Below are 26,412 nucleotides of genomic sequence, written 5' to 3'. Positions count from 1 at the left end.
GGGCAGGGAAGGCACTCAGCAAGGTCCCCAGCGCCTCCTTTGTGCCTCAGAAGCAGGAGGGGACTTGGGAGACAGCCATCGGACACGCGGCTTGGGGGACCGTCTCGGGGTGTGCCCCTGCCGCCCTGCTGGCAACTCCAGGCTCAGCACAGCTCGGCGAGGACCCTTGGGCAGGTTTCTGCCCACGACCCAGCGAGTTTAAGGCCTCGGCCCTGATCCCGTGGCCCAGAGGCAGTTTGGGCAACAGGGGCACAGTGAGCCCCAACATTGCCCCTGCCCCAAAGCCAAGCACCACCAGGGGACAGCTGGCTGCCCCTGCCCGCCGGTCGGCGGGGGCCCCCCTCCCCGCTGTCCCTCTCCCTGGCCCGCGGGCCCCTCCCAGGCCCTCTGTGGGCGTGCCCGGCGAGGCGGGCGCCCCATCAGCTGAAATCAAAGCGAGGGCCCCTCCCCAGCACGCCGCCCCCTGCCGAGCACTGCACACCTCCTCCTTTGTCACAATGTTTTCCAATCCGGTGAAGCAAACTGTCCAATTAGAGCCGGGGCCTCCGGCTTCCATCTTTGCCGACGTTTAATTAACATGCTCCTCTTGGCAGCTGCTGACAAGTTCCAGAAACAGGTTGTAAAGGGTTTTTGTCTTTACCCAGCATGGAAAATGAGGGGTGTTACTTCGCGGGAACATGAATAGGTTGCATTTCAGCTCCCTCCCCTCCTCCTCCTCCTCCTCCTCCTCCTCCTCCTCCGGGCCCCCTCCCCTGGCAAAGGGAGCCAAGGCCTGAGAGTGTGTGTGCGTGTGTGCGTGTGAATAGTGAGGAGGGTAGGGAGGGCAGATTGCAGTCAGGAAAGACCCCGCCCTCCCTTTCCCCTCACCCCTTCTTCCCTGGGGTCTTTGCTCCTCAAAGGGTCCACATTCTGCCTCTTCTTCTCCAGGTGGCATGCTTTTACATCACCTGTCACCTCTCCTTTAGGCAAACTCAACCTCGCCATGTTGATTCCCATCCCTGGGTCTCGGCCCAAGCTGTCGCTTTGCCAGCCTTCTGGTGAACTCCTATTCAGCCTCCCAAGCCCTCCCCAGGTGACCCACTCTGGGAAGCCTCCTGGGCACTGAAGGCGGGTCAGGGTGGATACTGGGTGCAGGGGGTCCCTCAGCTAGACCATGAGGCCCCTGAGGGTGGCACCTGTGTGTTACTCCATCCAGGGTGGTGGGCAGGCCTAAGCGGTGGGAGACCTAAACTGATGAAACCGTCCTCTGCTGTGGAGGGCGAGTGGAGCTGGCCTGCCTGGCTAGGAGGGAGAAGGGAATGGCGGGGAAAAGGAGATCGGCCCCAAAAGGCCCTCCCCACCTCGTGCCCTGGAAGCTGGGTCATGCTGGGGGCTCAGGGGGCAGGGTGGTCTCACAAAGGGTGAGTTTCTGGGGTGGTCGCTATGCAGTAAGGAGGGGCTTTGGGGAAATGCCCAGGCCCTGAAGCTGAGCCTTGCCAGGGGGCTCCAGGTAGCAGCAGGCTCCAGCACCCCAAATTCCTCCTCAGCAGCCTGGGGTGCCTTACCCTTACAAAGCAGAGAGCAGCTCGGGGTGGGAGGTGAGGACTGGGGCAGGGAGCCCTGACCCTTGTGTCCTGTTCACCCTGAGACTGGCCGTTAGAATACTCGCACCCATTTTACAAAGAACATGGTTTATTCACAGCAGCTGCCCTTAGCACATAGCACAGAGAGGTCTGGGGGCCGGGGGGCCTGGGGCGTGCAGGCCGAGAGCCCGGCAGCGGGCGGCTGGCCGCCAAGTGGTCACACAGGAGAGCTGGGGTCTGCCTCCAGGCCCAGCACCCCCTCCGGCCTCCTCTTCTTAGGATGAGGCCACGAAGACCCCCGGCGGCAGGCCTCCTGCAGCTGAAGTGGCTTGAACACCCACTTCATCTTCAGTTCCTCCTTCTCCGGTCTCAGGCAGGCCCCCTGGGATGAAGGGGGAGGGCAGGGTGGTGGCCCCCTGGGCCAGGCCAGCAGGCCGGTACTGCTCCCCTTGTCCTTGTGTGCCCAGCCTGGCCAGCACCGGCTCCTTCTAGAACACCAAAGCAGTCGGTGGAGCCTGCAGGGAGACAGCCAAGAGCAGGGGCCGCTGTCAGCTCCTGCTATAGGCCCTCGGGCACCTTTCCCTTCGTGAGTGGGGTGAGCCAGCTGCAGCCACTGGTCAGAGCCTCACTTTCCCGTCTCCTTAACCCCCGCGTCCTCTCCTGCCAGGACATTCAGCCTTTCGCCCCAGACACAGCTCCTCCCAAGCTCCCACCTCCAGGAGGTCAAATAGGGGCAATGACGGATGGCCTGGAAAGATCCCAGTTCACCCACCTGCCAGCTCCTTGACCTTGTAACCCTGAACCCCTCTCTGAGCCTTAATTCCCTTGCCTATCAATGGGAAGGAAGTGCTCTGGCTGGTGTGGCTCAATGGACTGAGCACCAGCCTGTGAGCCAAAGCATCACTGGTTCAATTCCCAGTCAGGGCACATGCCTGGGTTCCAGGCCAGGTCCCCAGTAGGGGGCATGTGAGAGGCACCCACACACTGAGGTCTTCCTCTCTTTCTCCCTCCCTTCCCTCTCTAAAAATAAATAAATAAAATCTAGGAAGGAAGGGTCTTGCTTGAGTTGATCAACTGAATAGAGCCAGTCCTGTCGTCTCCACTTTAGTAAATGAGACTCAGTCTCTGGGGAGGAAGAGACCCTCCAAGTCCCGCGGCCAGTAGGCAGCAAGCCCAGTGGGCCGTCCACGTGCCCTTGTGTCTGTCCAGGGTGCAGGCAGCCTGACTGAGCGTCTCTCCCACCAACCCCAGCCGGCCCGCGCCACCCCAGACAGGAGGACGGGGGACGCTCACATCCTCCTTTCTCGGTGCTTTCTCTTTGCCCCTTTGCTGGGGGCATCTGATCCCCAGAGCTGGGCACCTCTCCCCCTGGGAGAACCTGGCAAGCCACACTCATGCTTACCTGTCTCTCGCCCGCTCTGGGAGCTTAAGGTTCTGAGGGCTTGAGGGTAGAGTCCTCAGGATGTAAGGCTTCGTTCTTATGTTCCTCGGGCACCTGCAGAGGGAGGAGGCAGCTCTGAGAGCTCGGCCCGGCCTGGGCTGGCGCCCGAGTGGAACGAGAGCAGCCCGGGGAAGTCAGGAGTCGCACATGGTGTGTGGCGGGCGCCACCTAGCGGTCACCATGCAGATTGCGCACGGAGGAGCAGGGTCGTCCTGCACCCTGGGCCCCGCCCCTACTTCACCTACGCCACTGTCCAGGGTGCTGGGACCCTGCCAGGACCAGAGCCCTCGCCCGGCTGGAACACTGGGAAGGCATTGGAGTGAAAGGGACAATGACGAACGTCCCAAATGCGCTCAAGAGGCTGGTAACCCAGCCTGGGGGGGGGGATTCTGGCTGCGCCGAACCCACTTTTGAAAGGTGTGTGGTGCGTGCTCTGTGGCAGAAAGCAGACCCCCTCGGGGACGCGTCTGTCAGGGAAACCGCCCAGAGGCCAGGGCAGGGGACAGACAGTGGACAGCCGGGGGACAGGCTGCTAGCGCGCACTTTCTCCAGCACAGAATTCTGTTCCTCAAAAATGACTGCCGCTGCGGGGTTTTCTGCAGAGAGAAGGTGTGAACCTACTAGAATTGGATGATAAAGAGCAAAGCAGAACCTAACGCGAAACGTCTACCGGTGGGAACGAAGGCATTTTCTTCATTTGTTTCCTTTGTAATCGTGGCGTCTAAAATAGTTTAGGTTCTGACTTTAAATACAGCATGCAAATAATTATGCTGCCAAGAAAGGACGTTTATTAAGAATTAGTAACACGGAACGCTTCTGACAAGAGATAAAGGGAAGGAACAGCCTACCAAACTGGGTGTATAATGTCTTCTCAGCGCTGTCAGAAAAAAAACTGGAAGGAAATATACTAAAAAATATTAACAGTGCTTGAATTAGGATGATGGGATTTCTTTCCATTTCTCTTTATGTCCAGATTTTCTTTCACGAGCTTCTATTCATTTTATAATTTAAAGAAAGAATTTAGAGGCCCTGGCCGGGTAGCTGAGTTGGTTAGAGTGTCGTCCTGATAGGTCAAGGTTGTGGGTTTGATCCCTGGTCAGGGCACATACAAGAATCAACCAGTGAATGCATCAACAAATGGACAACAAATCTCTCTCTTTCTCTCGCTCTTTCTCCCTCCCTACAGTCAACAAATAAAATTAAAAAATAATTTAAAGGGAGTGGTTTAAACAGGTGTATTCGTTATGTACATGACACTGGTTTAGGGTGGACACTGGTTAAAACTGCCCCTAGAGACCTGGGGATGGCTTTAGCACCACACAGCCAAATGCCAGACAGTTCTGGGCAGGCCACATCTTGTGGGGGGGGGGGCGGGAGGGAGTGCAGGAGACGGGGAAGGGCCCTCTGCCCTCGTCCACCACCCAACACAGGCAAACACCCCCATCACCATGTGTGGGGAGGCGGGACTGCCTGACATCATGGGAAGCCCCAGTCATGGCATGTTTTAAAAGACACCCCACTGCTTTCAGCTTCTAGAAGGGTTTTCCAAGGTGGATTTCTGTACGGGCACCCGGCCACCCTGGCCCAGAGACCGAAGGAGGTGCCTCCTGTCACAAAGGCAGCATGGCCCCCAGCACGGGCTCGGGGTCTGTGTCCGGGCACAGGCTTGGGAGGCAGACATGCCCCCACCCTGAGGTTTGGATGTGGGGGCAAGTCCCCACGGGATGCTGATGGGGGACCACGCTTCGGGAATGACTGCTCCAGATGAAAGCCTGCAGCCCTCGGGAGATGCGGCCACCCGGTGTAGGAGCAAGGTGAGGCAGCCCCTGTCTCCAACCCTCAGCCTCTGGTCCCCCCAGGTGCCAGCCCAGTGGCCATGCATGTGTGGGGTCTAGGCAGTGGGGAGGCCACTGTCCTGGTGCAGGGGGCTGAGCCCGTGGAACTGACCTCCCAGTACACGGCATCTTCAAAGCAGTTCTCTTCAGAGGGTTGTCCCCAGATGGGCAATTTCAAAATGCATCCTAAAGGAAGTTGGAGGTCACAAGAGGTCAGGACCTACTTCCTCTCTGTGCACCCAGCGTGTCCCTGCTGCTGGGGATGTCTCTCCAGTCCTGCGGCGTCAGGGCAGAGACAGAGGGTTCCTGGTAGCTCCCGGCTGGCCCCTGCTACAGACTTTGGGGTTCCCCAACCACCAAACCCCACCTCGGCTCCACCTTCTCTGACCCAGCCATTCTCACTTACCCACAATGACACCGCCCCCCAGGGCCATGGCCAGGGACACGAAGATGCCTGCGGCCTGGAAACCGCCTTGAGTGCTTGCGGACCAGTTAGAACCTTCAATGTCAAAGGCATGGGCCAGCCTGGGGTGGAGACAGGGGACAGGTCAGGGCCCCACAGAGAGGCCAAGGAGCCAAATGCTGCCACGCGGTCAAAAACGTGAGCGGGCACCAGTGTTCAACACACCCTGGGCCTCAGCCTTCCCATCTGCAAAATGAGAGCATTGGGCAGACAGATCAGCTGGTCTCAGACTCCTGTGGAAGGACAAGGGTGGGCAGAGGGGCCCATGAAAAACAGTCGTCTAGAGTGGGGGGAGACCAGGATGGAGACACAGTCTTGGACCCCAGAGGCACAGTAGCGGGGGTGGGGGGGACGGAGTTCCCCTCCCCCGCATCTGGGCCATACTTACCCTTCCTGTCCGTACACGGATGTGGTGGCGCAGGCCGCTGTCACGGCACCCACAATGCCGCCTATGATGCCAGGCATCCCGTGCAGGTTGTGGATGCCGCACGTGTCCTGGATCCGCAGGTGGGACTCCAGGAACGGCTGCAGAGGGGAGACAGGCGCCGCTCAGGCCGGGAGTCCTGGCCGGGCAGGGACCCCAAACCCAGAGCCCCAGCCTCCCTCAGTCCCCCGCCCCTCGCCCGGGGCCCTCACCGTCAGGTACACAAAGCCCAGGGTGGAGACGATGCCGCAGATGAAGCCGACGATGAGGGAGCCGTAAGGCATGAGCATCATCTCCGCGGCGGTGCCCACGGCCACCCCGCCGGCCAGCGTGGCGTTCTGGATGTGCACCTGGGCGGGGCGGGCACAGCAGGCAGGCCTGAGAGGGCTGCGGGCCAGTGTCTTGCAGAGGAGAGGTGCCCTGGCCATCCTGCCGGGCAGGCCTGATGCGGAGCTCAGCCCAGAACAGCTGCCAGCCCCTCGGGCTGCAGGAGGAGGGGCAGCGGGGCCTAGCTGTTCTAGAGCAGCCTGCTCGATGGCATGTCCAAGAGCCCAGTCCTGGGCTCTGCTGCAACCCAACGAATCGTTTCTGCCTGAGACTCAGTTTCTTATGACCCCTCGGCTACCTGCCTCGCTGAGCTGCTGGTGGGCGGGGAGCTTCCTACGCACCGGCACAGGGGCCTCCCCAGGGTCCCACTGCCCCACCCCTGCCCCTGCTCACCATGTCCAGCTTGCCCTTCTTGTGCAGGGCGCTGGACAGCGCCACTGCAGTCAGCACACAGGCTGCCAGGGAGCAGTAGGTGTTGATGGCCGCGCGGTGCTGGGCGTCTCCGTGGTCGGACACAGCCGAGTTGAAGCTGGGCCAGTACATCCACAGGAAAAGGGTGCCTGGCTAGGCCGCAGAGGGCCCGTGGGCCCCGGGGGAGGCGTTAGTTGGGTCCTTTAGCTCCAGGGATGTCAAATGACTCCCACGCCCAGCTGTTTTTGCCCCTGTCACCTTACTCGTGCTGGGGTCTCTCCCCCTGAGGACTTCCCTGCCTTGCTCGCTGCCTGCCTCCCACTGAGCCTTCCACTCTGCTCCGGGAGGTCGGCCCTGACCCCACAACTGGGCCACACGCCTCTCCCCCCTGCTCCCACTGTGCCGTGAGGGGCAGACTTTCTCTCCACTGGAGGGAGATTATCTGGGGGCACTGTCCCTGCTTCCGTGACACTGCGAGGAGCTCCTTGAATGTTTGAAGAGCCCAGAGTGGGAAGTAGGATCGCACACCCTGCCTGAGCGCCGGCCGGGGTACTGCTGTGTCTGCCCTGCAGCAACCGAGGGAAAGTGCGGGGGGACTGGCCGGGCATCTGGGATCCAGGAAGGGTTCAGGGGTGACCTCTATTCTGGGGGCCCTTGGTCATCAAGGTGGCCCTCAGTGGTTGGGGCCGCTCTCACCGATCATGGCAAAGAGGTCCGAGTGGTACACAGGACCGTTCCTCTCCTTGCTCTGAGACAGGTTGGGTCGGTAGAGGATCCAGGTCACCGTGAGTCCAAAGTAGGCCCCGAATGTGTGGATGGTCATGGAGCCCCCTGCGTCCTTCACCTTGGGGACAAGGGGCCTGTCAGGCTGGGACAGCTCCCCCCTGCCCCCTGCTGTCCACTGATGACATTGCACCGTCTCTGACCTGACTGGTATTGGATGGAGCCTGGGGTCTCCACAGACCAACCCACTGGGAAGGGGAGAAAGGAGAGATCCCTGAACCCCGGTCACCCTCACCCGCGTGACAGGTGGGGGCAGGGAGTCCAGGGTCGGGAGCCTCTTGTGCCGTTACGCAGCTGGAAGAGGGAAGCACGGCAAGAACCCAGGGCAACCCTGCATCTGGTTTGCCCCCCACTGGCTTTCACCTTCTCTTACTTCTGGGGAGCTCTCCTGTCCTCTGGGCGTCCCCTCCCCAGGCTCCCTGCCACACACGTGCTCCTGGCCCAGCACCGCCCACGGAGCCTGCAGCGACCCGCATTCCTGCATCCTCTCCCACTCCTTGCCCCCCACCTCCCAGCTAACTTCCCGCTGTCCACCCCACCCCCACCCTCCTCTCCTGGCCAGAGGATTTCAGTTTCTCATTTACAAGGGGGTGGGGGGTGACCGTAGTGGCCTAGCAGGGCTACCTCAAGGATACACCTGGACCACCTGTGTGAAGCGCCTCACACTTGACAGGTGCTTCGCTGACTTAGCTTTCCTCCCTGTCCCCCTCCGCCCCGTCTCTTCAGCCCCCTGCTCCCCCCCGCTCAGAGCAGTCTTTCAGCAGGGCACGCCCAGCCAGAGCAGGCCATGTGCCACCTCAGGTCACAGAGCTGGCTGACACAGCCCGCGGACACTTCTAGCTGTGTGACCTTGGATGAGCCCCCTAACCCCTCTGCGACCCAGCTTGCCCATCTGTACAATGGGGGTAATAACTGTGCCGATCTCGGAGAGAAGCCACAGGAAATACGCCCAACCCAAGGCTGCTCCCACTTCCGAGGTGGACACAGTGGGGTGCAGAAGGTCAGGAGATTTGCCAAGACTGAATTGAATCTGGCTGGCAGGTCCCCCCCAGCCCTCTCTTCCTCTGCCCCCCAGGCACCTTCAGCAGGCTGAGGAGGATGAACTCGTTCACGGAGAAGAGGGTCACTTGGAAGAGAGTCATGATGAGCAACTGGATGGGGCTGACCTTGCCCAGAATCGCCCCAAAGGCCACACAGACGGAGCCCACGCAGAAGTCGGCGTTGATGAGGCTGTGGGGGGACAGGTCCGGGAGGGGCCCATGGACTGGGGTTTCTCGAGGCAATTCCCTCCCCCGTGTCTGCATGGAGGACCCAGTGGCGGCCCCTGGACAGGAGACACTGAGGTGTCTCTGCAGCCTTAAACTTAGGGGCAGGGAGACCCTCCCTGTGATGCGTGGACACTGTGAGAACTCCCATCCTAGGGACTCAAGAAGCAGGAAGGGGGGAGAGAGAGAGAAAGAGAGAGACAGGCCCAATGGATCCTGATTGGATGAGGAGGAGTGGGCACAAAGCCCAAGCCCTAGGCCCCGCCCCTAGGCCCGCCCTAGGCCCCGCCCCTCCAGGGCCCCGCCCCTACCACTCACTTCTCCACGCCCACGAGAATGTAGCCGTTGTGGAAGGAGTGAAACCAGCCCTGCATCAGCACTGCCCACTGGATGCCGAAGGCCGCCAGCAGGAAGTTGAAGGCCACGGAGCTGTAGCCATAGCGCTTCAGGAAGGTCATGAGGAAGCCGAAGCCCACGAAGATCATCACGTGCACGTCCTGGAAGCCTGCAGGGAGAGGGCGGCCAGGGTAGGTGACGTCTCCCGCTCTCCACCCTCACCCGGGCGTTGAAAATTGGGGCCGTGCTGTGGATTCCACCCCGGATCCGGGGCCTTGCCCCCTCGATCCCATTCCACCTGAACTTGGACCCCGGCTCCTGCATTTGCTGGGTAGACGGCTCTGCAGTCACTGAGCATCCTGGGGGCTCGGCAGCCCCTTCCGAGACGCTCACTCACAAATGCGGCAATGACGTGCAGTTCTGTCTGCAAAGCACCTCGCAGGGTGACTGTCCCGTCACAGGTGTCCAAGCCGGGCAAGTGTCCTCGTCTGGTGTGACTTAGGCACACTGTCACTCTGAGTCCTGGCCCAGCCCGTCTGCCAACTCGCAGCTCAGCCTGGACGAGCCACGTCCCCTCTGAGGGCCTCCGTTTTCGCCACGGTAACCCTGGAGGTAGAGCCACGCCCAGCGCCTGCCCAGAACGAACCCTGCATGGTCCTCCATTCCCAGGAAATAACAGAGGGCAAAGCGCTTTGAGACGCAGAGACAGTGACGCAAGCACGAACGAGCCTGCGGGTGTGTCACCGGGCACGGGGGCTGGCCGGAAGAGGTCCCACGGGCCAGGTCTGAGCATCGACATCGTGACGAACGGCCACGAATGAAAACCCCGCGGTTGCAGGGAAGTCCTGTGGCTGAGAGCAGAATGCTGAGGGCCCGGCGTGGGATGTGGAATGAGCCGAAACTGGGAAATCGGCGTTTTCACAGCAAAGGTTCCATCAGTGGGCGCCAAGTCCAGGGAGCTGTGCTGATGACGAGCGGGACGTTTGCATGGGTTTCGGGAGTGTCTCCATAGGGTGCTGCTGAGGAGTCCCAAGGGAGGGAAAAAGAAAAAAACGCCCAGAACAACAACCCAGTAACCAGACAGCGGAGAAAGTGGGCAGCAACTTGAGTGGACGATGAACACTGACATCACCAATGAAGGGCGGATGGACGCTGCCCGTCTTCAGATGTGACACTGAAGAAGACATACACCTAGATGGTATTCTGGCTGAGGAAGCACAGTGCCAGCCTCAGGCACGTTCGAGAGGGGAGAGGCTAAAGTCGATACCCCATTCCAGACTGGATCCTGGATTTGGCGGAGGGAAAGGTTGTTATTGGCAAAATTAGATGGAGACAGTAGAGGATGGCATTGTCCAGTGCAAACTGATGAGCTTGACTCATATGGTTTTGAAACAGAATACCTCTACTGTTAGGAAATACATGTGAGTTTTGCCGTGGCTGGTGTGGCTCAGTGGATTGAGTGCCGGCCTGCGAACCAAAGTGTCACCGGTTCGATTCCCAGTCAGGGCACATGCCCGGGGTCGTGGGCTGGGTTCCCAGTAGGGGATGCATGAGAAGCAACTACACATGGATGTTTCTTTCCCTCTCTTCTCCTCTCTAAAAATAAATAAATAAAATCTTTAAAATATATATACAGGAGTAATTAAGGCTCCTGAGCTGTGACATATATCTGGCCTTCAAATGGTCCAGAAGAAAAAAGTGTGTTTGCATCAATGTGTAGAAAAAAGGGGAGGAAATGGCTCTTTCGGAGTCAGAGAAGACCCACTGTTCTTTGGACTCTTTCTTGTTTTTGTAACTTTTTGTGCATTTGAAATGATCTTCTAATAAGTTCAACAGGAGCGGGGCGGCGCTGTGCCCTCCTGTGTCCCTCAGCCCCACCTGGATGACCTTCCCGCAGAATGGCCAACCTCTGCCCTTCCTCCAGATCTCAGCAAAGTGTCACTTCGTCACAAGGGCCTCCCGGCTCAAAGCCGGTCCCCTCCCTCGTGGCATTCCTCTTCCTTCTTTACAGTTTGCCGTTGGGTTGGTTTGTCAGGGCCACTAGACTCTGAACCGCCGAGAAGGTGAGGCCACGCCTCCTGGTTCACACCCAGGAGTCCCAGGTGGGCTCTTGATACAGAGCCATGAAGGAAGGAGAGCCCATGGCTCTCCTGTGGGCAGCACTCCGATGGGCTGGCTGAGTGGCAGTCCGGGAACCCGGGTGGGGGTTCCCCGTCAGGGGAGGCTGCAGCCCCCATGTGTAATCCAGTGCCTCCTGCCCACAGCACCCAGAGGCCCAGGTGCGCACTGCCGCCTGGCTGAGGTGCAGGGGCAGCCGCGCTTCCGCCACAGCTGCCCTGCCCTGCCCGGGTGGGGATCTGCCCTGCTCTGCCTGCTCCGCAGGCTTCCCTGAGGCCCGGGCCTCAGCCAGGGGCCCCTTGGCCAGCAGCCACCTGGGGGAGGCTGAGGAGGGCGGGCACACCTCGGGGAGGGGGCAGGGGGCGCACAAGCTGATGCAGGAGAGCTGTGGCCTTGCCCCCCCCCCCGCGCCCTGAGCTTCTGTGGGGGCACCGGAGCGGGTTCACACAAACAGCGGCTCGGCTTGCGTCTCACGCCATGTGCCGCTGATGTCGTGTCTTCCTGAGTCCCCTGGTTTGTCACGTTTCCCGCTGTCGTGGGGAGACAGAGCCAATGCATGCGAAGCAGCCTGCGTGGTGTCACGGTTATTCTCGGGAGGAGTGGGTGGGCGACAGACTGGGGGAGGGGTGCGAAACAGGGTGGGGGTGTGGGACCCGCTCACACTCAGGCTGCAGTTCTAGAGCCGGGAGGGGAGTCGGCAGGAAGGCAGGGCTGCTGGCCGGGAGGGCAGGGGGAGGCCACGGGGCGGGGTGGGGGTGAGGGGCAGGCAGGGCTGGCTGAGTGGGTGGGAGCGGGCATCTGAGACCCAAGAGGGCAGGCCTGCAGGGACAGCGGTGAGTCGGGAGGTGAAAGCCACAGAAGTGGAGTGCTGGCCAGCCCGGAAGCCCGAGGAGTGGACAGGGAGGGCGCAGGCAGGGAGCGGGGAGGAAACCTGGGAAAAGGCGGCCTCCGAGAACCCTTACCAGAAGAGGGGTGTCAACTGAGTGGTGGCACAGAGGGACCATGCGCGCAGGGGTGAGGCTGGAGGGGCTGGCAGGCAGCTCACTGGGGAGGTGTTTGCGGCTCAGGTCTGCCTCCCTTCTCCCTGTGAGCAGGGGCGGGGCCCTCCCTTCCCAGTGCTTCCCCCCTGCCTGCCCCCACTCCCCCCCTCCTCCCCCCTGCCTCTAGGGGTGCCCTGACCTGGCTCTGACCCTCCCTGTGGCTGTCTCTTCTCCCCCACACCCCTGCCTCAGACACAACCCCAATTCATTCTCTTCCTTCCTGTTCCTTTATTTCCCTAACTGGTCCTAACTTACAACCCAAATGAACCAGTGTATCAGTTCATTTCATAAGGTTTGCTGCTACCTGAAATGCTTTTTTTTTTTAAGATTTTATTTATTTATCTTTAGAGGGGAAGGGAAGGAGAGAGGGAGAGAAACATCAATGTATGGTTGCCTTTCTCGCACCCCCTGCTGGGAACTGGCCTGCAACCCAGGCATGTGCCCTGACTGGGAATTGAACCGAGATTGCCTGGTTCGCAGGCTTGCGCTCAATCCACTGAGCTACACCAGCCAGGGCGCCTGAAATGCTTTTTTTTTTTTTTTTTTTTTTGAAATGCTTTTTATAGTGACACTTCAAAGCTCCAGATGGGGCAAACCAGCAAGGACATAACCTCTCTGACCTGCTCTGCCTTCCCCGTCCAGTGGGGAGTCGTGACCACCTGGGAGCCCCTGTTTCACATCCCATGAGGGGATCCAACCAGCGCCCCGCCCCGGCTTAGGTCCGGCCCCTCAGCAATTGCTCCATCTTACTAGCTACCATTTCTCTTTTTCCTCTTTCAGGACTGACCAGCTTTGCATTTGTTGACATGGAGACTTGCTGAAGGCCAGTGGAAGTTGGTGAGACACCCCCTCCTGCCTTCTCTTTCCCCAGAAAGGGGTGACTCAAGCAGCCCAGCCCAGAACCTACCCCTTACATCGGGGGTCCCTGAGGGAGCTGCCACCCCTGAGAACAGCCACAAGGGGGCACCAGTACACAGCTGTGCTCACTGTCCAGGTCCCCCCACCTGCTTTGAAGCTCACTCTTCCCGGCCAAGATGACTCTCAGAAATCTCCGAAATCTGAAACAAAGTTTCTCACGCAGCTGTTGATAGGCCACAGCAGCTCCCGCCTCTCCCACGCCTTGGGGCCGTCCCCAGGCCCATGCCGTCCCTGCACAATCTCCTGGGGATGCGGTCAGGGGCTGGCAATGCCACAGGAGGCCCTGGAAAGCAGGTGGGCTGTGGGGGGAGGGCCTGGCTCCACCCCTGTGGGTGCCGGAGACTGGCTGAGCACTTTAGGCAAATCCCTAACTTCCATTTTCTGCACCACAACATGGGACCAAGCACATGCCATTCCTGACAGCTCTCCGCATGCAAAAAGCACGGGTAAGTGGGGACAGCCTGAAGGCATTGAAATGCTATTCAAGGTGAATAGCAGGGAGATGTGCCTTGGTTACATCTCTAAAGAGATGCAGGGAGATGTGCCTTGGTTACATCTCTAAAGAGATGCTGGGCCTCCACTTAAATACCTCCAGCGACAGAGCGCTCACTCCCTCATGAGGAATCGCAAGGCCAGCATTTACTGGCCTCTCACTGTCCTACCAGGCACCAGCCACCTTCCGTCTTTCTGGAGATCCTGTGCATGAAGTGACACCCCCAGTTTGCAGATGGGTGTAGGGAGTCTCACAGTCATGGCCCCAGAGCTGTGCGATTCCACAGCCCAGGTCACACCGCCCTCTGCTGGTGGGAAAGCTGGTCGCTCGTTCAATGGAGCTGAATCTGAGCGAGGTGCAGGTTGGCTGCTTCTCCTTCAGGCTGTGTCCCCCCAGATGAGGCCATGGCCCCACAGGCCCGGCAGTGCCAGCCCGTGTGCAAGCCTGGCGGTCAGCATTGGTGCCCACAGGCAGGACTCCGGGGGCCTGTGTGACCCAGGGTCGGGGCAGTTCTTCCCACCCCTGAGTCCTAGGGCATCTGTGTTCAGCGCCTTTCTAGTAATTGTCCCTCGTGAAGTGAGGGTTCCATGCCCAGCCCTGTCCCCTACCGGCCTCGCTCCACCCCCGTAAGGCAGGTAGGTCCCTGTTATTTTCATTCCACAGGTAAGGACAGAGTTTCAGCAAGGTTGGCAATGGAGCCACCCCCAGGTGAGCGGCGGAGCCAGGAGAGAAGTCAGGTCTGGCGATCCCAGGCACGCTCTTAATCACAGCACTTGGATCCCGAGAATTCGGCGGTGCCCCTTCTCCCTCTCCCAGCCAAAGAGGGCCCCACACCCCTCTCCGGGCAGCAGTTTGGGCAGGTCCACACGAGTCCCTGCGGCCCTCGACAAGGACAGTATGGGACAGCTGGACGGACAAGGGAGCCTCGGTCCGCCACTGGCTGGTGGCTAAGATGGGACTCTTTGAGGACATCGCTGGGGACTCTCCGACGGGGAGGTGGTGGCCCGCGGATGAGCTCCCCAGGTGGGTGAGGTCCCATATTACTTGTTCACGGGCGGGGGAGGGTGGTGGAAGGACTTTGCACTTCTGGCCGTTTCTCCAGCGTGGTGCCCGGGGACGCGCAAGCACCCGCGTACGGGGGACGAAGGGGGGCAGAGGCTGTGCCAAGCATCTCCTCCCGCCGTCGCCCTCGTTCTCAGCCGCCAGGCGCGGGGTCAGAGGAGGACGGGCTGGGCGTGCGGCAGGTGGGCCTGCCGGGGCGGCGGGACTTACTGGGGTAGCGGTAGTAGAATTCATTGTCCATGTCGCCGCCGGAGACGTTCCGGCTTCCCTTCTTCTCCATCCAGTGGGCGTCGGAATCCTGGTCGTAGCGCACGAACACGCCGAAGAGGACCACCATGGCCGCCTGCAGCAGCAGGCACGTGAGCGGCAGCCGCCAGCGGAGGTTGGTGTTCCAGGCCATGCTCGTGGCGGGGGGCTCCTGGCCGGGCGGCTGCGGCGGGAATCAGGCGCTCGGAGGCGGGCTGGCTTTTAATAAGACCGGGGCAGGGGCAGGGGCGGGGCCGTCGCGGCAGGTTACCCAGCAGCCGATCCAGGTGCCGCCCGTGTGCGCGCGCGCGCCCAAGCAGCAGCGACGGTACCCACGGCCCAGGCTGGCCCGGGAGAGGGACAGAGGTGGGCGCAGCGACCGAGGGGCAGTGGGTGGGGCGAGGGCGCCGCACCGTTGCAGGACCCGTCTCCGGGACCGCAGTGCCTGGTCCGCCTTGTTCCCTTGAATGGAGAAGAAAAGGTGATGCGTGTGCCTCCCGCCGAGATAGAAAACGGAGCCATTCCCAGACGTAAATGGACATCATCGTCGTTAGCATGAGCCCTTTTTTTTGTGTGGTTGCAGAATTCTTCTCTCAGGGCACCTGCAGAGCCAGGGGAGGCTGAGAGCCCGCCCCAGCCGCAGCGGAGACTGCACTGTGGAACAGGAGCAGGTCAGTGGGGAGGGTGGCGAAGCCTAAACGGCCTGAAGTTTAGTTAATAGCTGCAGGCCCACCCACGTGGGTTTCTTAGTTGTGGCCAATACACGCTGCTTATGTAAGATGTTAACAATATGGAGGTAGCCCTGGCCTGGTAGGTAGCTCAGTTGGTTAGAGCATGGCCCTGATACATGAAGGCTGCAGGTTCGATCCCTGGTCAGGGCACGTACAAGAGTCTGCCAATGAATGCACGAATACGTGGAACAACAATTTCATGTTTCTCTCTCTCCCGATATAAAAATAAATGATGGGAGGGTACGCAGGGACTCTGTACTATTTTTGCAACTTTTCTGTAAATCTCAAGTTATTCCCAAAGAAGAGGGTATCAAGGAAAAGTTGTATAAAAAGTTGTAAGAAGAGTTTGTGAGTTTCTCACAGGGTCACTGAGCGATGACTGGGAATGACCTGTTGGTTCATGTGTGGGATCTTGACTTGAGCTAACTCTAGAATTCGAGTTAAATCTATGCTTAGTCCATATTTGGTCCGAACAAATCTGGCTTTCTATTTTTTCTTTTAGAAAAAGTTACTATGAGTATATGGTAGAGATTTTGGGGGAACCCCCCCAGAAAAGTACGAAGAAGAAACCAAAAGGCACCTGTAACCACCTACAAATCGCACTAGTGAGAGAGCGTGACCGTAACACTGATTTATGGCCTGCTTTATTTATTTAGTATTTCATAAGCATCTTCCCACACTCTTCTTGCTCCACAACATCTTTTTTCTTTTTGCTCCTCACCGAGGACATATTTTTCATTGCATTTTTAGAGAGAGAGGAGAGAAATATCAACGTGAGAGACAAACATCGATCCGTTGCCTCCCACACGCGCTGCAGCTGAGGATCCAACCCGCAACCTACACATGTGCCCTGACCGGGGATCGAACCTGCAACCCTTTGGTGCAGGGGACAGCACTCCAACCCACTGAGCCACACCAGCCAGGGCACGCCGACATCATTGTAATGGCAGCATACCGTGCTTTATCTGGCCAATCCGTCCTGCCGAACAATGAGGTCGCCTCTGATTTGTTTGGTATAGTAAATAACGGTGTCAGCATCCAGGAACACCAGTCTTTTCCTAGAGGTAGTGAATTCCTAGAGGCGGAACTATTTGGAGACACATTTCTAGATTCCCCCGGAAACGAGGCAGGCACCCCCTGCCTGCAGAGCGAGCGCGGTGCCCATGACCTCCCCTCGCCAGTGCCGGATTTGAAACAACGGTTACCAGTCTGGGTCCCGGATTTGTGACAGCCACAGACGCCACACAGAACGCCTGGAACCAAGCACTGGATCGGGGTGCTGGGACCTCGAGCGGGGCCCCAGGGCGCCAGCCTGGAGCACCAGGGGGTCCCCGATTCCCTGTCAGGAGAAGCAGCCCGCATGCTTCAAGACACAGCAAACACCGCAGGAACAGTGCCGGCATGTGCCCACAGTGGCCAGACCCTTTCAGCATATCCCAATGACCCACGACCCTTCAGGGGGATGTGGGGGCCACTCCTAGAGATGAAGAAAGCAAGTCCTCAGGCAGGCTGAGAACGTGCTCACGGACAAAGACACCGGGATGTCCCATCTCACGAAACCGCGAAAGGCCCAATTCCCAGTGTGTGCGCTCTGTCCAGAGAAAGACATGGAAGCAAAGGACGGTGAGTGGAGGGGAGGGAGGCGAGGGGCTGGGACCTTTGGGGAAGAAGTAGGTGGGGGCACGCAGGCCTCTGGAGCCGTCCGTCGCCACGGTGGTGGGGCCGCTCCTTGAGGATAGAGGTGGTGTCTGTCTGATTCATAATCTGCCCCATGTGGCTGAGGAGGGAGGAAAGGATGAGTGATGTTCTCTGAGCACCTACTGTGTGCCAGGCACTGTTCTAGGTGCTGGGATGTACCAGTGAGACAAAGAGGCAAAAGGCCTGTCTTCATGGAACTTGCATTTGTTTTTTTTAGGGGGGTGGGGGAGCGATGTCAAAAAGAAAGCAGATGGGTCAGTAAAGTGTGTAGTCTGTTAGAGGCTGGTCAGTGCCGTGGAGGAAAATGATGCCCCCCCACGTTTGTACAGTACAAGAGAAGGCACGAGTCGTTTGCCTCTGTGGGTACAGCGGAAGCAAGCACTTTCCTAGGTTGTTGAGAGTTTGGAGGACACTGGGGTGATCTGGGTGGGCTTCATGGAAGAGGTGAGCTGATGCAGGATTTGCAGAGCAGATAAGAAGTGGACCTTCTCCTCTTCCCTTTGTCTTTTTTTCTCTTGTCCGCCCACCACGGGAAGAATCCAGGCCAGCTCCTCACCCAGCCCCAGGATTCTGATGACCATCAGAAAGCTGTCATTCTGGGCTGGCCTCTGAGAGCAGGGTTCAAGAAACCAGCTGTTCAGGTTGGCGGGGTTGGGCAGGGGTTTCCCCTGAGACGCCAGTCACTTCCTCCTAAACTGCAGCTGCCTCGATAATGGCGGTGACAGGGAGGATGCCAGGGACGGGATGGTTGTCTCCTCAGGGGAGAGAAGCAGAGGGCGTGGCAGCTGCCTCGGCAGGCAAGGGGTCGGGGGCGGTGCGGGTTGAGAGTCAGGGTGAGTCTGATTACCCTGCTCGGAGGCAGGGTCTCCCTGCTCCAGGCCTGGTGGCCAAGGTGAAGGAGATGTACAAGGGACAGGCACTGGGTCGTCCTTCCTTCTGCCCATCCGTCTTGGCAGATCGCCCTTGGCCTCCTTGGCCTCGGTCCCTTGAGCAGCTCGCAGCGGTGGCAAGGGCAGGACTCCAGGACTCAGGCTTTTCTGGGGCGGGTCCCAGGATGGCAGCTTTGGTCACAGCGAATCCCCTCTCGGGGCCTTGTTTCCTCCATCCGCAAATGACTGAGGACCTGTGGTCGGCCCTGCCCGCTGCCCTGGTCCGCTGTGAGACTCCAGGGAGAACCCACAGCCTGGTGCAGAGCCCTGGACACAGACGTTCAAAGGGGCGGGGGTTCAAGTCCCAGCCCTGCTGCCTCCCTCCTGTGCACCCTTAGGCAAGCTGTTGACCTCTCTGGGCCCCAATTGCCCATCCACCCAATGGGGTGAGAGAAGGACCCCACCCTCAGGAGGCCTATGAGAACCAGGTAACTCTAAGGCATGTCCTGACACTGAGGTGGCTCCTGGCTCCCGTGGGGATGGGTGACTTCAGACCAGGTGCCAATGCTTCAAGGAAGCAGTCACTTCTGTTTCCTGTGGAAGTGGGTGAGAGTCCTGTGGGAAGCTCCTGAGTAAAACCGGGACATGCTTCCACAGTGCACAGCAGCGGTTTTCAACCGGTGTGATGCAAGATTTTTTTTAATTGATTGATTTTAGAGAGAGCAAGGAAAGTAGGATGGAGAGAGAGACAGACAGACAGACACATCAATGTGTTGTTCCACTTATTTATGTATTCACTGTTTGCTCGTACATGTGCCCTGACCAGGGATCAAACCTGCAACCTTGGTGTATTGAGATGATGCTCTAATTAACTGAGCTGCTGGGCCAGGGCAAGAATGTTTGAAACATGCAATACCTGACTCTGCAGTCGGGGCACTGGCCTCTTTTCCTTCAGATGGTCAAATTTAAAAATGACAGCAGCCAACACAATAGTCAACTAGTGTGAATGAATCAAAAGTATACCTATTTTATTTTTTGTCAAACTGGCAAAAAAAAACAACACACCATGTTTTCTGGTGTGCCGCAGAATTTTAGTGATTAGTTTGAGTGCCACGAGGTGAACGAGGTTGCAGATGGCCGAGGTAGACCATGGCCTGTTCTCTCTGGGGCTCTCTGCCCTGGGCCCAGGAGGACTCAGGAGCCCCAGGCCTCCCCAGGGAGGGTGTGGCTGCCGGCCCGTGGGGGAAGGGGAGAGGACGCAGTCTTTGTGCAGAACTCTCTCCTCCGTGACAACCTGTGGGAGCAAAACCAAGGTCAGGGGTGCTGGGGGGCGGGACACCCTGTGCTCCCAGGTGGGCGGATCTGAGAAGGACACAGCATCTCGTCCGTGTCCTTGCAGGCAGAGACGTGTACCCCGACTTTAATCGCGCAGAAACAGTAGCACCCCCACATTGAGAGGCCTTGTGTAAGACAACAGGCCTGGGTTCTTTTTTAAAAAAAGATTTTTTAGTTTATTTACTTTTAGAGAGAGAGGGGAAAGGAGAGAGAATGAGAGCGAGGGAAACATCAACATGTGGTTGCCTCTCATGCGCCCTCTACTGGGGGCCTGGCCCACAACCCAGGCATGTGCCCTGGCTGGGAATCAAACTGGGGACTGTGGTTCACAGGTTGGTACTCAATCCACTGAGCCACACCAGCCAGGGTTGCTTTGTCTATCTCTCTTTAAAAAAATGAACTTGAGATTGCACTTATCACAGCCTCATATCAGTCCTGCAAGGTTATGTTTACTTATCTCTTCTCCCCGGTTGATTTCTGGTCATAGGGGTGAGGGGCCGGGTGGGGGGTACAGTGAGCGGTGAGGCTGGCCTGCGCCTGGCATGAGGGCCGTTGGAGGACCTAAAGCCTTTCTGTCCTTGCCTCCCTTTGTAGGAACGGCAGGTGGGGTGGGATCTGGCACAGCGGGGCATTCCAGACGTGCTCCCAGCCCTTCGAGAGAGACCAGCAGTGATAATGGAGGAAGGGAAGGAGCAGAGGCTCATGGAGCCACACCGACCCCAGCGGAAGGACCACGCTCCATCGGCCCTGCACCCTCAGCTCAGGGTCCCTCTGCCTCAGGTCTCCCTACTGGCTGGGGGGCACAGTCAGCCCAGGCAGAAGCTGGCCGTGCGCCCCCACCATCTGATGAAAACCCTCTCTCCACCTCACCCCAGTTTTCCCCGAATCAACCTTTCTGACGGAGTCTGCCCGATCGCCCCCCCTGGCTGCCTTCCCTCCGCACCCCGCCCTTTCTGTGAGTATAATTTTTATTTATTTTTATTTTTTAATTGCAGAACAACACAAGTGTATTCGTTTCCCCTCATTTAAACAGTTTCAGGGGGGCCTCTCTCCCTGGCCCGGCCCAACCTCTCGTCCTGCTCTCCGGTGCCCATGTCTGACCTCCAGAGTCGGCCCATCCTGAAACTGACCTCTCTAAAACCTGTATTCACGTGGCACACCTTTCAAAAATTATTTATTTATTTATTTTTAGAGAAGGGAAGGGAGGGAGAAAGAGAGGGAGAGAAACATCCATGTGTGGTTACCTCTTGTGCGCCCCCTACTGGGGACCCAGCTCGCAACCCAGGCATGTGCCCTGACTGGGAGTCAAACTGGTGACCCTTTGGTTCGCAGGCCAGAGTTCAATCCACTGAGCCACACCAGCCAGGGCACATGGCACACCTTTTAAATCCAGGAGAAATTTAGAAAAGGCAGGGACTCTATCCACAGACACAACAGACGTTCTATCAGGGCTAATGATCCCCAAGTGCGTCTTTTATTCAGTTACGGCCCAAACACGGCGGAGGGTCCAGGAAGGCTCCTTGGCAGAGGGGAAAGTATGAGAAAGGTCCCCAAATGCATTCCTGCCCCCTCACACCTTTGCCTAGAGGGCTCCATGACCTTAAGCCTGACAGAGACAAGCCTAATCACAGCTTTCTAGAAGAACTGTTCTCCTGTTGGAGCAAGGAAACCAGTTTTCCTGCATTTTTAAATTTGTGGGGAGAAAACAAAGAATGGAAGATTAAAAGATCTGGGCCCCAAACGCGGAAGAATTGTCAAACCTATGGTGAGAATCACGCGGCCCAGGCATGACCCCGCAGGGGAGGTGGGCAAGCCGCTTCCGAAAGCCCTGGGCGCAGAGGCGGACCCTGACTCAGCTGCGGCCGGCCGTGGGGTGAGCCGAGCCCAGCCCTGCGGTGCGCTCAGGCTGCTGCATGTCAGGACTAGGTAGGCTGGTTTGCAGGGGAGACAGAGGTGCAAGACGGTCCGGGTAATGCCCCAACCAAGGAAGTCCTCTTTGGCAGGGCTGGTTCTGTGGAGCAGGAGGGACCTGTTGGGAACCTGCAGCAGCAACAGATCTGCCTGTGAGGACTAAGCTATCATTCATTTTCTTCCCTGAGTAACTCTTCCTCGATTATCAGGGTTCATCACAAGTATCACTTCCTCCAGGAAGCCCTCCCTCAGGCCTCTGAGCACACAGCAGTGAACTCTAGGACTTCCCTGCTTCCCTCTCCAGGCTGCAGGTCCCTTGGGAAAGGACAGTAGGTGGTTCATCATTGTGTCCCTCTTGCGCGACAGATGACTGGGGTTGTGGAGGAAATGAGAGGAGCAAGGAATGGAGGGGAAGGAAAAGGGAGGAGGGGTGGCTCGGTCGGCTGGGTGTCATCCTGTACAGCAAAGGCTTGTGGCTTCGATCCCGGATCCCTGGTCAGGGCTCATACCTGGGTTGCAGGTCCCACCCCAGTTGGGGTGCCTGCAGGAGGCGACCCATTGATCTCTCTCTTTCTTTCTCATCAATAAATATATATTTGGGTGAGGATTAAAAATAAAGGGAGGAAGGAAGGGAGGGAGGCAGTAAGGAGGGAGTCTGGAGGAGGGAGGAGGGGAAGAGGAAGGGAGGGAGCAGTACGTGTCCCCCACACAGGTGCCCAGAGCTCACCCCTGCTTGGTGAACATTGGCTTATCCACAGTGTCAGTCACTCAGGCTTCCCTGCCATGGGACTCATCCTCTGCCCCATGCAGGCCCAGGCCAGGGTCAGGGGTCGGCCCTAGGCTGGTGGGTCTCGATCCTGGGATTGTGGGGGCTTGCGATGACCACAGGCTGGCAAATGAGGGTGGGCAACCCTTGGGGCCCAGGGGGAGCCCAGCCACAGACAGAACCGTGCAAATTCCCCTTGGATCCAATTCTCGTGCATTTCAATTCGATCCACACCGTTTCCGAGGGGTGTTCTTAGAGTGACATCTCTCACCAGTGACAATAGCATTATTGTCGTCCCTGAGGGTAGAGGGCAGGAAGCCCGCTGTGGCCAAGGCAAAGGAAAGAGCAGAAAAGTGACCTGGAATCCTAGAGATACCTCTCGCCAGCCTTCCGTGGCATTTCCTTCTGGAATTTACACGTGCTCTTACATATTGGTACCATAGCGTTTCAGTCTCTGACCGTTTTAGAAATAGCTCCCTGGTGAGTTAGCAGCCCTGTGACTTATTGAGCCCAGACTTGTGGGAGCGGCACAGGATCAGGCAGCGTCTGAGGCTGGGATGACTGGTCCTGAGATCTGGGAAGGAGGCGGCTCCCTCTCGGAAGCACGGACCCTGTGCGACCCCACCTGCAGGAGGCCCTGCGCAGAGGCCAATGCTTGGATACAGAGCGTGGAAGAGTGCCCGAGGGCGGGGGCGACGCGGGAGTGCAGGGTGCGTGTCTGGGGGCCGGAGGTCGTGGGGGGCGCAAAAGTGTGAGCGAGCTTAAAGCCCGTGAGTCGGGCACCTCAAAGTGGTTAAAATGGTCTGTTTTATGCGATGCATATTTTACCACAATTTAAACAGAAATTGAAAAAAAAAAAAAAAACCCAAAACTCGAGAGGAAGAAAGCCTGCGGGCGGGCGCACAGACAAGCGGCGTCAGGACGGGTGTCTGGGGCGGAGGCGGGAATAGACGGAGACGTGGGTGGACCGGGAACAGCAGTGGGAGGGAGACGTTCGTCGTGTTCCTCTCAATGCTTTTTCAATGACTCTACTGCCTACTCAAAACACGAAGCACATAATACTTTTTTCCCCCCAGCAAAAGAAAGTTCTTTCTGATATTGAACTAAAACCAGTCCTGTATCTGTGATAAGCAGGTCGAGTTCCTCCTCTCAGGGATGGTCCTCCGAGTCCTCCGAGTTTTCTGCTTCCCCTGGGCGTTGTCTTCAGTTCTCTGTGCCTCCTGATCAGTATTTTGGGGGTGCCGACCACTGCAGGAGGGCGTCTCCGTCCGTGTGCTCTGTGGTGGGCATGTGTGGTTTGGGGGTGTCGGCATCCACTCCCCCTGCCCCGCGGCCTCCTGCTCTTCTTTGGAGAGTCTCCCACTGTGTTCAGTCTCCTTTGGAGAAGGTCCCGACTTCCCACTGTGAAAGCAAAAAGTACCAATGGCCCCATCAGGAAGCAAGGTTGTGACTCAACCAATCCCGCTCTTCCTGGGCTCTGCTCTTACGCTTCTTCCTTTGCTACCCAGGCCTCCAGAGCTCCTTGGTTTGGCTCATTCTCCAATCCTAGCCTTCTAGCCTCCGTCACTTCTGGGAGCCCTAAAGGCTGTTGACCCTGGAAGGAATTTACCTGTGAGAGAGAACTCCTAGTGGGTAACTGGGCCCCAATTCATAATCAGAGGCTAACAGCTGTTGTTTACAAGAAGCCTCTGGTGCACGCTGCGCCGTGGGAAAGCCACATGCCAGGCTGCCTGCACTGCTATATCCTCATTTGCATCTTTAGTGACGAAGCAGAGTGGCTCCATAATGACCAATCAGGGGTCAAGATTCCAACCAATCCGGACAGTGCCATTTGGATCACTCAAACTGTGCAAAGTTGGATCCTTCATTTGCATAAAAATGGACCAATCAGGATCCAGGGTAAACAGTTGCTCTGTATAAGTGGGCATCCCCTTTGATTCGGGGGGAGCTCACTTTCAGCTTCCTCTAGAGGCTTGTTTTCCTGGATCTGCATACTACTGTCATGAATGAAGGCTCTTCTTTTACTGCATCCCAGACAGGGGACTCTGGGGGCAGTGACCTCTCGTTGATGAGAGCCTTCCAAAAATTTTTGCTTAAGCTGACCAGAGCCAGCCTCTGACGTTCATGAGCAAGAATCCTAACTGATAAAAGCCCCAATTTACATGTGATTGGGGTGGGGGTGGGGTGATGCTCTATTCCCCTCCCCCAAAGAAGGCCTCAGTGCCTTCCATCTCAGATGCTAGTCTACAGGCTAGCGGCTCCTTCCACGGAGAAGTGGGTCTGTGCCTTCTGCTCTTGAACCTGGACAGATGTCCACAAATAGATAATGTGAATTCTGAAACTAGGTCATGAGAAAGTTGGGCAGTTTTGGCCTGGTTCCTTGAGAGGCTTGCTCTGGTGGGGAAGTCACCCCGATAAGTAAGAAATTCAATGCCCCCCATGCTGCGAGGGTGCCTGTAGGTGATCTGGCCGGCTCTCCCAGGTGGGACCCCCCCAGCCAACAGCCAGGATCAGCCGCCAGCCCAGTGAGCACGTCGCTGTGGGCACCCCAGTCCTGCCTTCACAGGATGGCAGCCCCCGCCCACAATTGTCTGGGCGCCCCCAGCAAGGACCTCCCAGGTAAGCCTCCCCAGATTTCACACCCTCAAAACCATGAACAATAAGTGGATTTTTTTTTTAATTTTTAAAAATGTGTATCGGTTTTAGAGAGAGAGGAAGGGGGGAGAGAGAGAGAGAGAAAGAGAACATCCATATGAAAGAGGAGCATTGATTGGCTGCCTCCTGTTGACACCCTGACTGGGAATCGAACCTGCAACCTTTTGGTGTATGGAACAGTGCTCCAACCAACTGAGCCACCCCAGCCGGGAAAAAAACAGATCGCTTTAAGATGCTGAATTTTGGGATTATTTGTTATGCAGCACTAGAAACTAGAAACTCTTGCTTGTGACTTATCTTATGCCAAATCCTTTCCATATACCACTTCATGCAAAACCCTCATGAGTCTGTGAGTTGGGGACAATGATCCCCTGGTGGAAAAGAAGAGTCAGTCAGGCCTCAGAGAGGACAGGTGGCTGGACAAGTGTCGCTGTGCAGAGTGACACTGGTGCTTTGTCTGCTGGGGCAAAGCCCTCAAGCACAAGGCTGAAGGAGCAAGGGAAGGAAGAAAGGTGGTTTGGTTTTTTTTTTTTTTTTTTAGATTTTATTTATCTATTTCTAGAGAAGGGGGAAGGGAGGGAGGAAGAGAGGGAGAGAAACATCGAGGTGTGAGAGAATTATCAATCGGTGGCCTCCAACCATGGACCTGGCCTGCAGCCCCAGCCTGGGTGCCCTGACCAGGAATCACACTGTCAACCTTTCAGTTTTTGGGACAACCTTTCAGCGGCCCAGCCCTCTGAGCCACACCAGGGAGGGCAGAGAAGAGAGTTGAATTAAACAACTCGATGTTGCGAAAATCAAGTTTCCTGAAGCTTTGCGATACTTCTAAAGGGATTAAAGGGCCCACGGTGCTCCTTCCCACGCAGGGGCCACAGGACAGGTGGAACATGCAGCCCGTGATGTGGGGCTGAGGTGTAGGTGTTGTCTCGGAACCTTGCCGTGACTGAGTGCCACAGAGCGTGACCTCCTGGTGCTCGTAAATCACCTCCTGTGATTCTCTGACAAGTCTGTTAAGATCCGGGCTGAGCCCTCCGGCAGGTGCTTGGCTTCAAGGCGGGGAGACAGTATTTAGTGCATGACGGTAGCGGCCGGCAGGCTTAGCGATAATTCCCCGCTGAGCTCCTGTTAGGAGCTCGGCGCCTTCCGAACGTTGTCCCTAATCCTGCCAGGTTGACTGCGTTATCCTGTTGTGACAAGCGGAGGTGTTGTTTCGGGTTATGAAGTTATTTGTCCCAAACATCACTCAGTGAGGGCGTGAGAGTTAAAGAAGGGATCCCACTGGGTGGAGAAGACAGGGTGATAGGAGGTGACTCCACCCCAGGGCTGTGAGCTGCACGGAGAGCAGGTTCTGGAGGAAGAACTAGCAGAATGCAGGGTCCCCAGAGGCCAGAGGCAAACTTCAAGGGAGGGAGCAATGTCCCCACCAGCCTAGGGGGACCCTGGGGGACCCACACTAGAAGGTGGCCCATCTGGTTGGACCCCTTCCGTTGAGATGGGGCAGTGGCAGCTGGAGAGGACTTGCCTACGGTCCCCCAGGTGACAGCAGCTGGCCAGACAGGAGTTCATGGTCCTGGCTCCTGGACCAATTCCCTCTCAGCGTTGCCTTCCTTTGGTTCTGGGGACCAGACTCGGGCTATAAGCAGGGTGACCCTTTAATATATTATCTAAAGCAGAGGGAGGGGGCATTATTAATAACTACACTGGGGCGGCAGGTGTAAACAAA

At 57.7% G+C, this 26,412-nt stretch overlaps 1 protein-coding gene across 1 annotated transcript; it reads right to left on the bottom strand.

Moving 5' to 3' along the window:
- Nucleotides 1–1,723: 1,723 nt before the first annotated feature.
- On the bottom strand, nucleotides 1,724–14,931 carry RHCG (Rh family C glycoprotein). Its single transcript, XM_037145033.2, has 11 exons — nucleotides 14,689–14,931; nucleotides 8,830–9,016; nucleotides 8,326–8,476; nucleotides 7,160–7,307; nucleotides 6,446–6,612; nucleotides 5,938–6,075; nucleotides 5,690–5,826; nucleotides 5,245–5,363; nucleotides 4,951–5,024; nucleotides 2,965–3,057; nucleotides 1,724–2,077 (listed from the first exon to the last, which is right to left on the bottom strand). The coding sequence occupies exons 1-10, from the start codon at nucleotides 14,876–14,878 to the stop codon at nucleotides 2,989–2,991; spliced, it is 1,380 nt and encodes a 459-aa protein (XP_037000928.2). The 5' UTR covers nucleotides 14,879–14,931; the 3' UTR covers nucleotides 1,724–2,077; nucleotides 2,965–2,988.
- Nucleotides 14,932–26,412: the final 11,481 nt, after the last annotated feature.

The sequence above is a fragment of the Artibeus jamaicensis genome, unplaced genomic scaffold (genome assembly GCF_021234435.1).
Source record: "Artibeus jamaicensis isolate MK-2021 breed Jamaican fruit bat unplaced genomic scaffold, CSHL_Jam_final scaffold_612, whole genome shotgun sequence".
Taxonomy (NCBI): domain Eukaryota; kingdom Metazoa; phylum Chordata; class Mammalia; order Chiroptera; family Phyllostomidae; genus Artibeus; species Artibeus jamaicensis.
The sequence above is the reverse complement of the archived record's forward strand: the minus strand, read 5'-3'. Positions and strand labels throughout refer to the sequence as shown.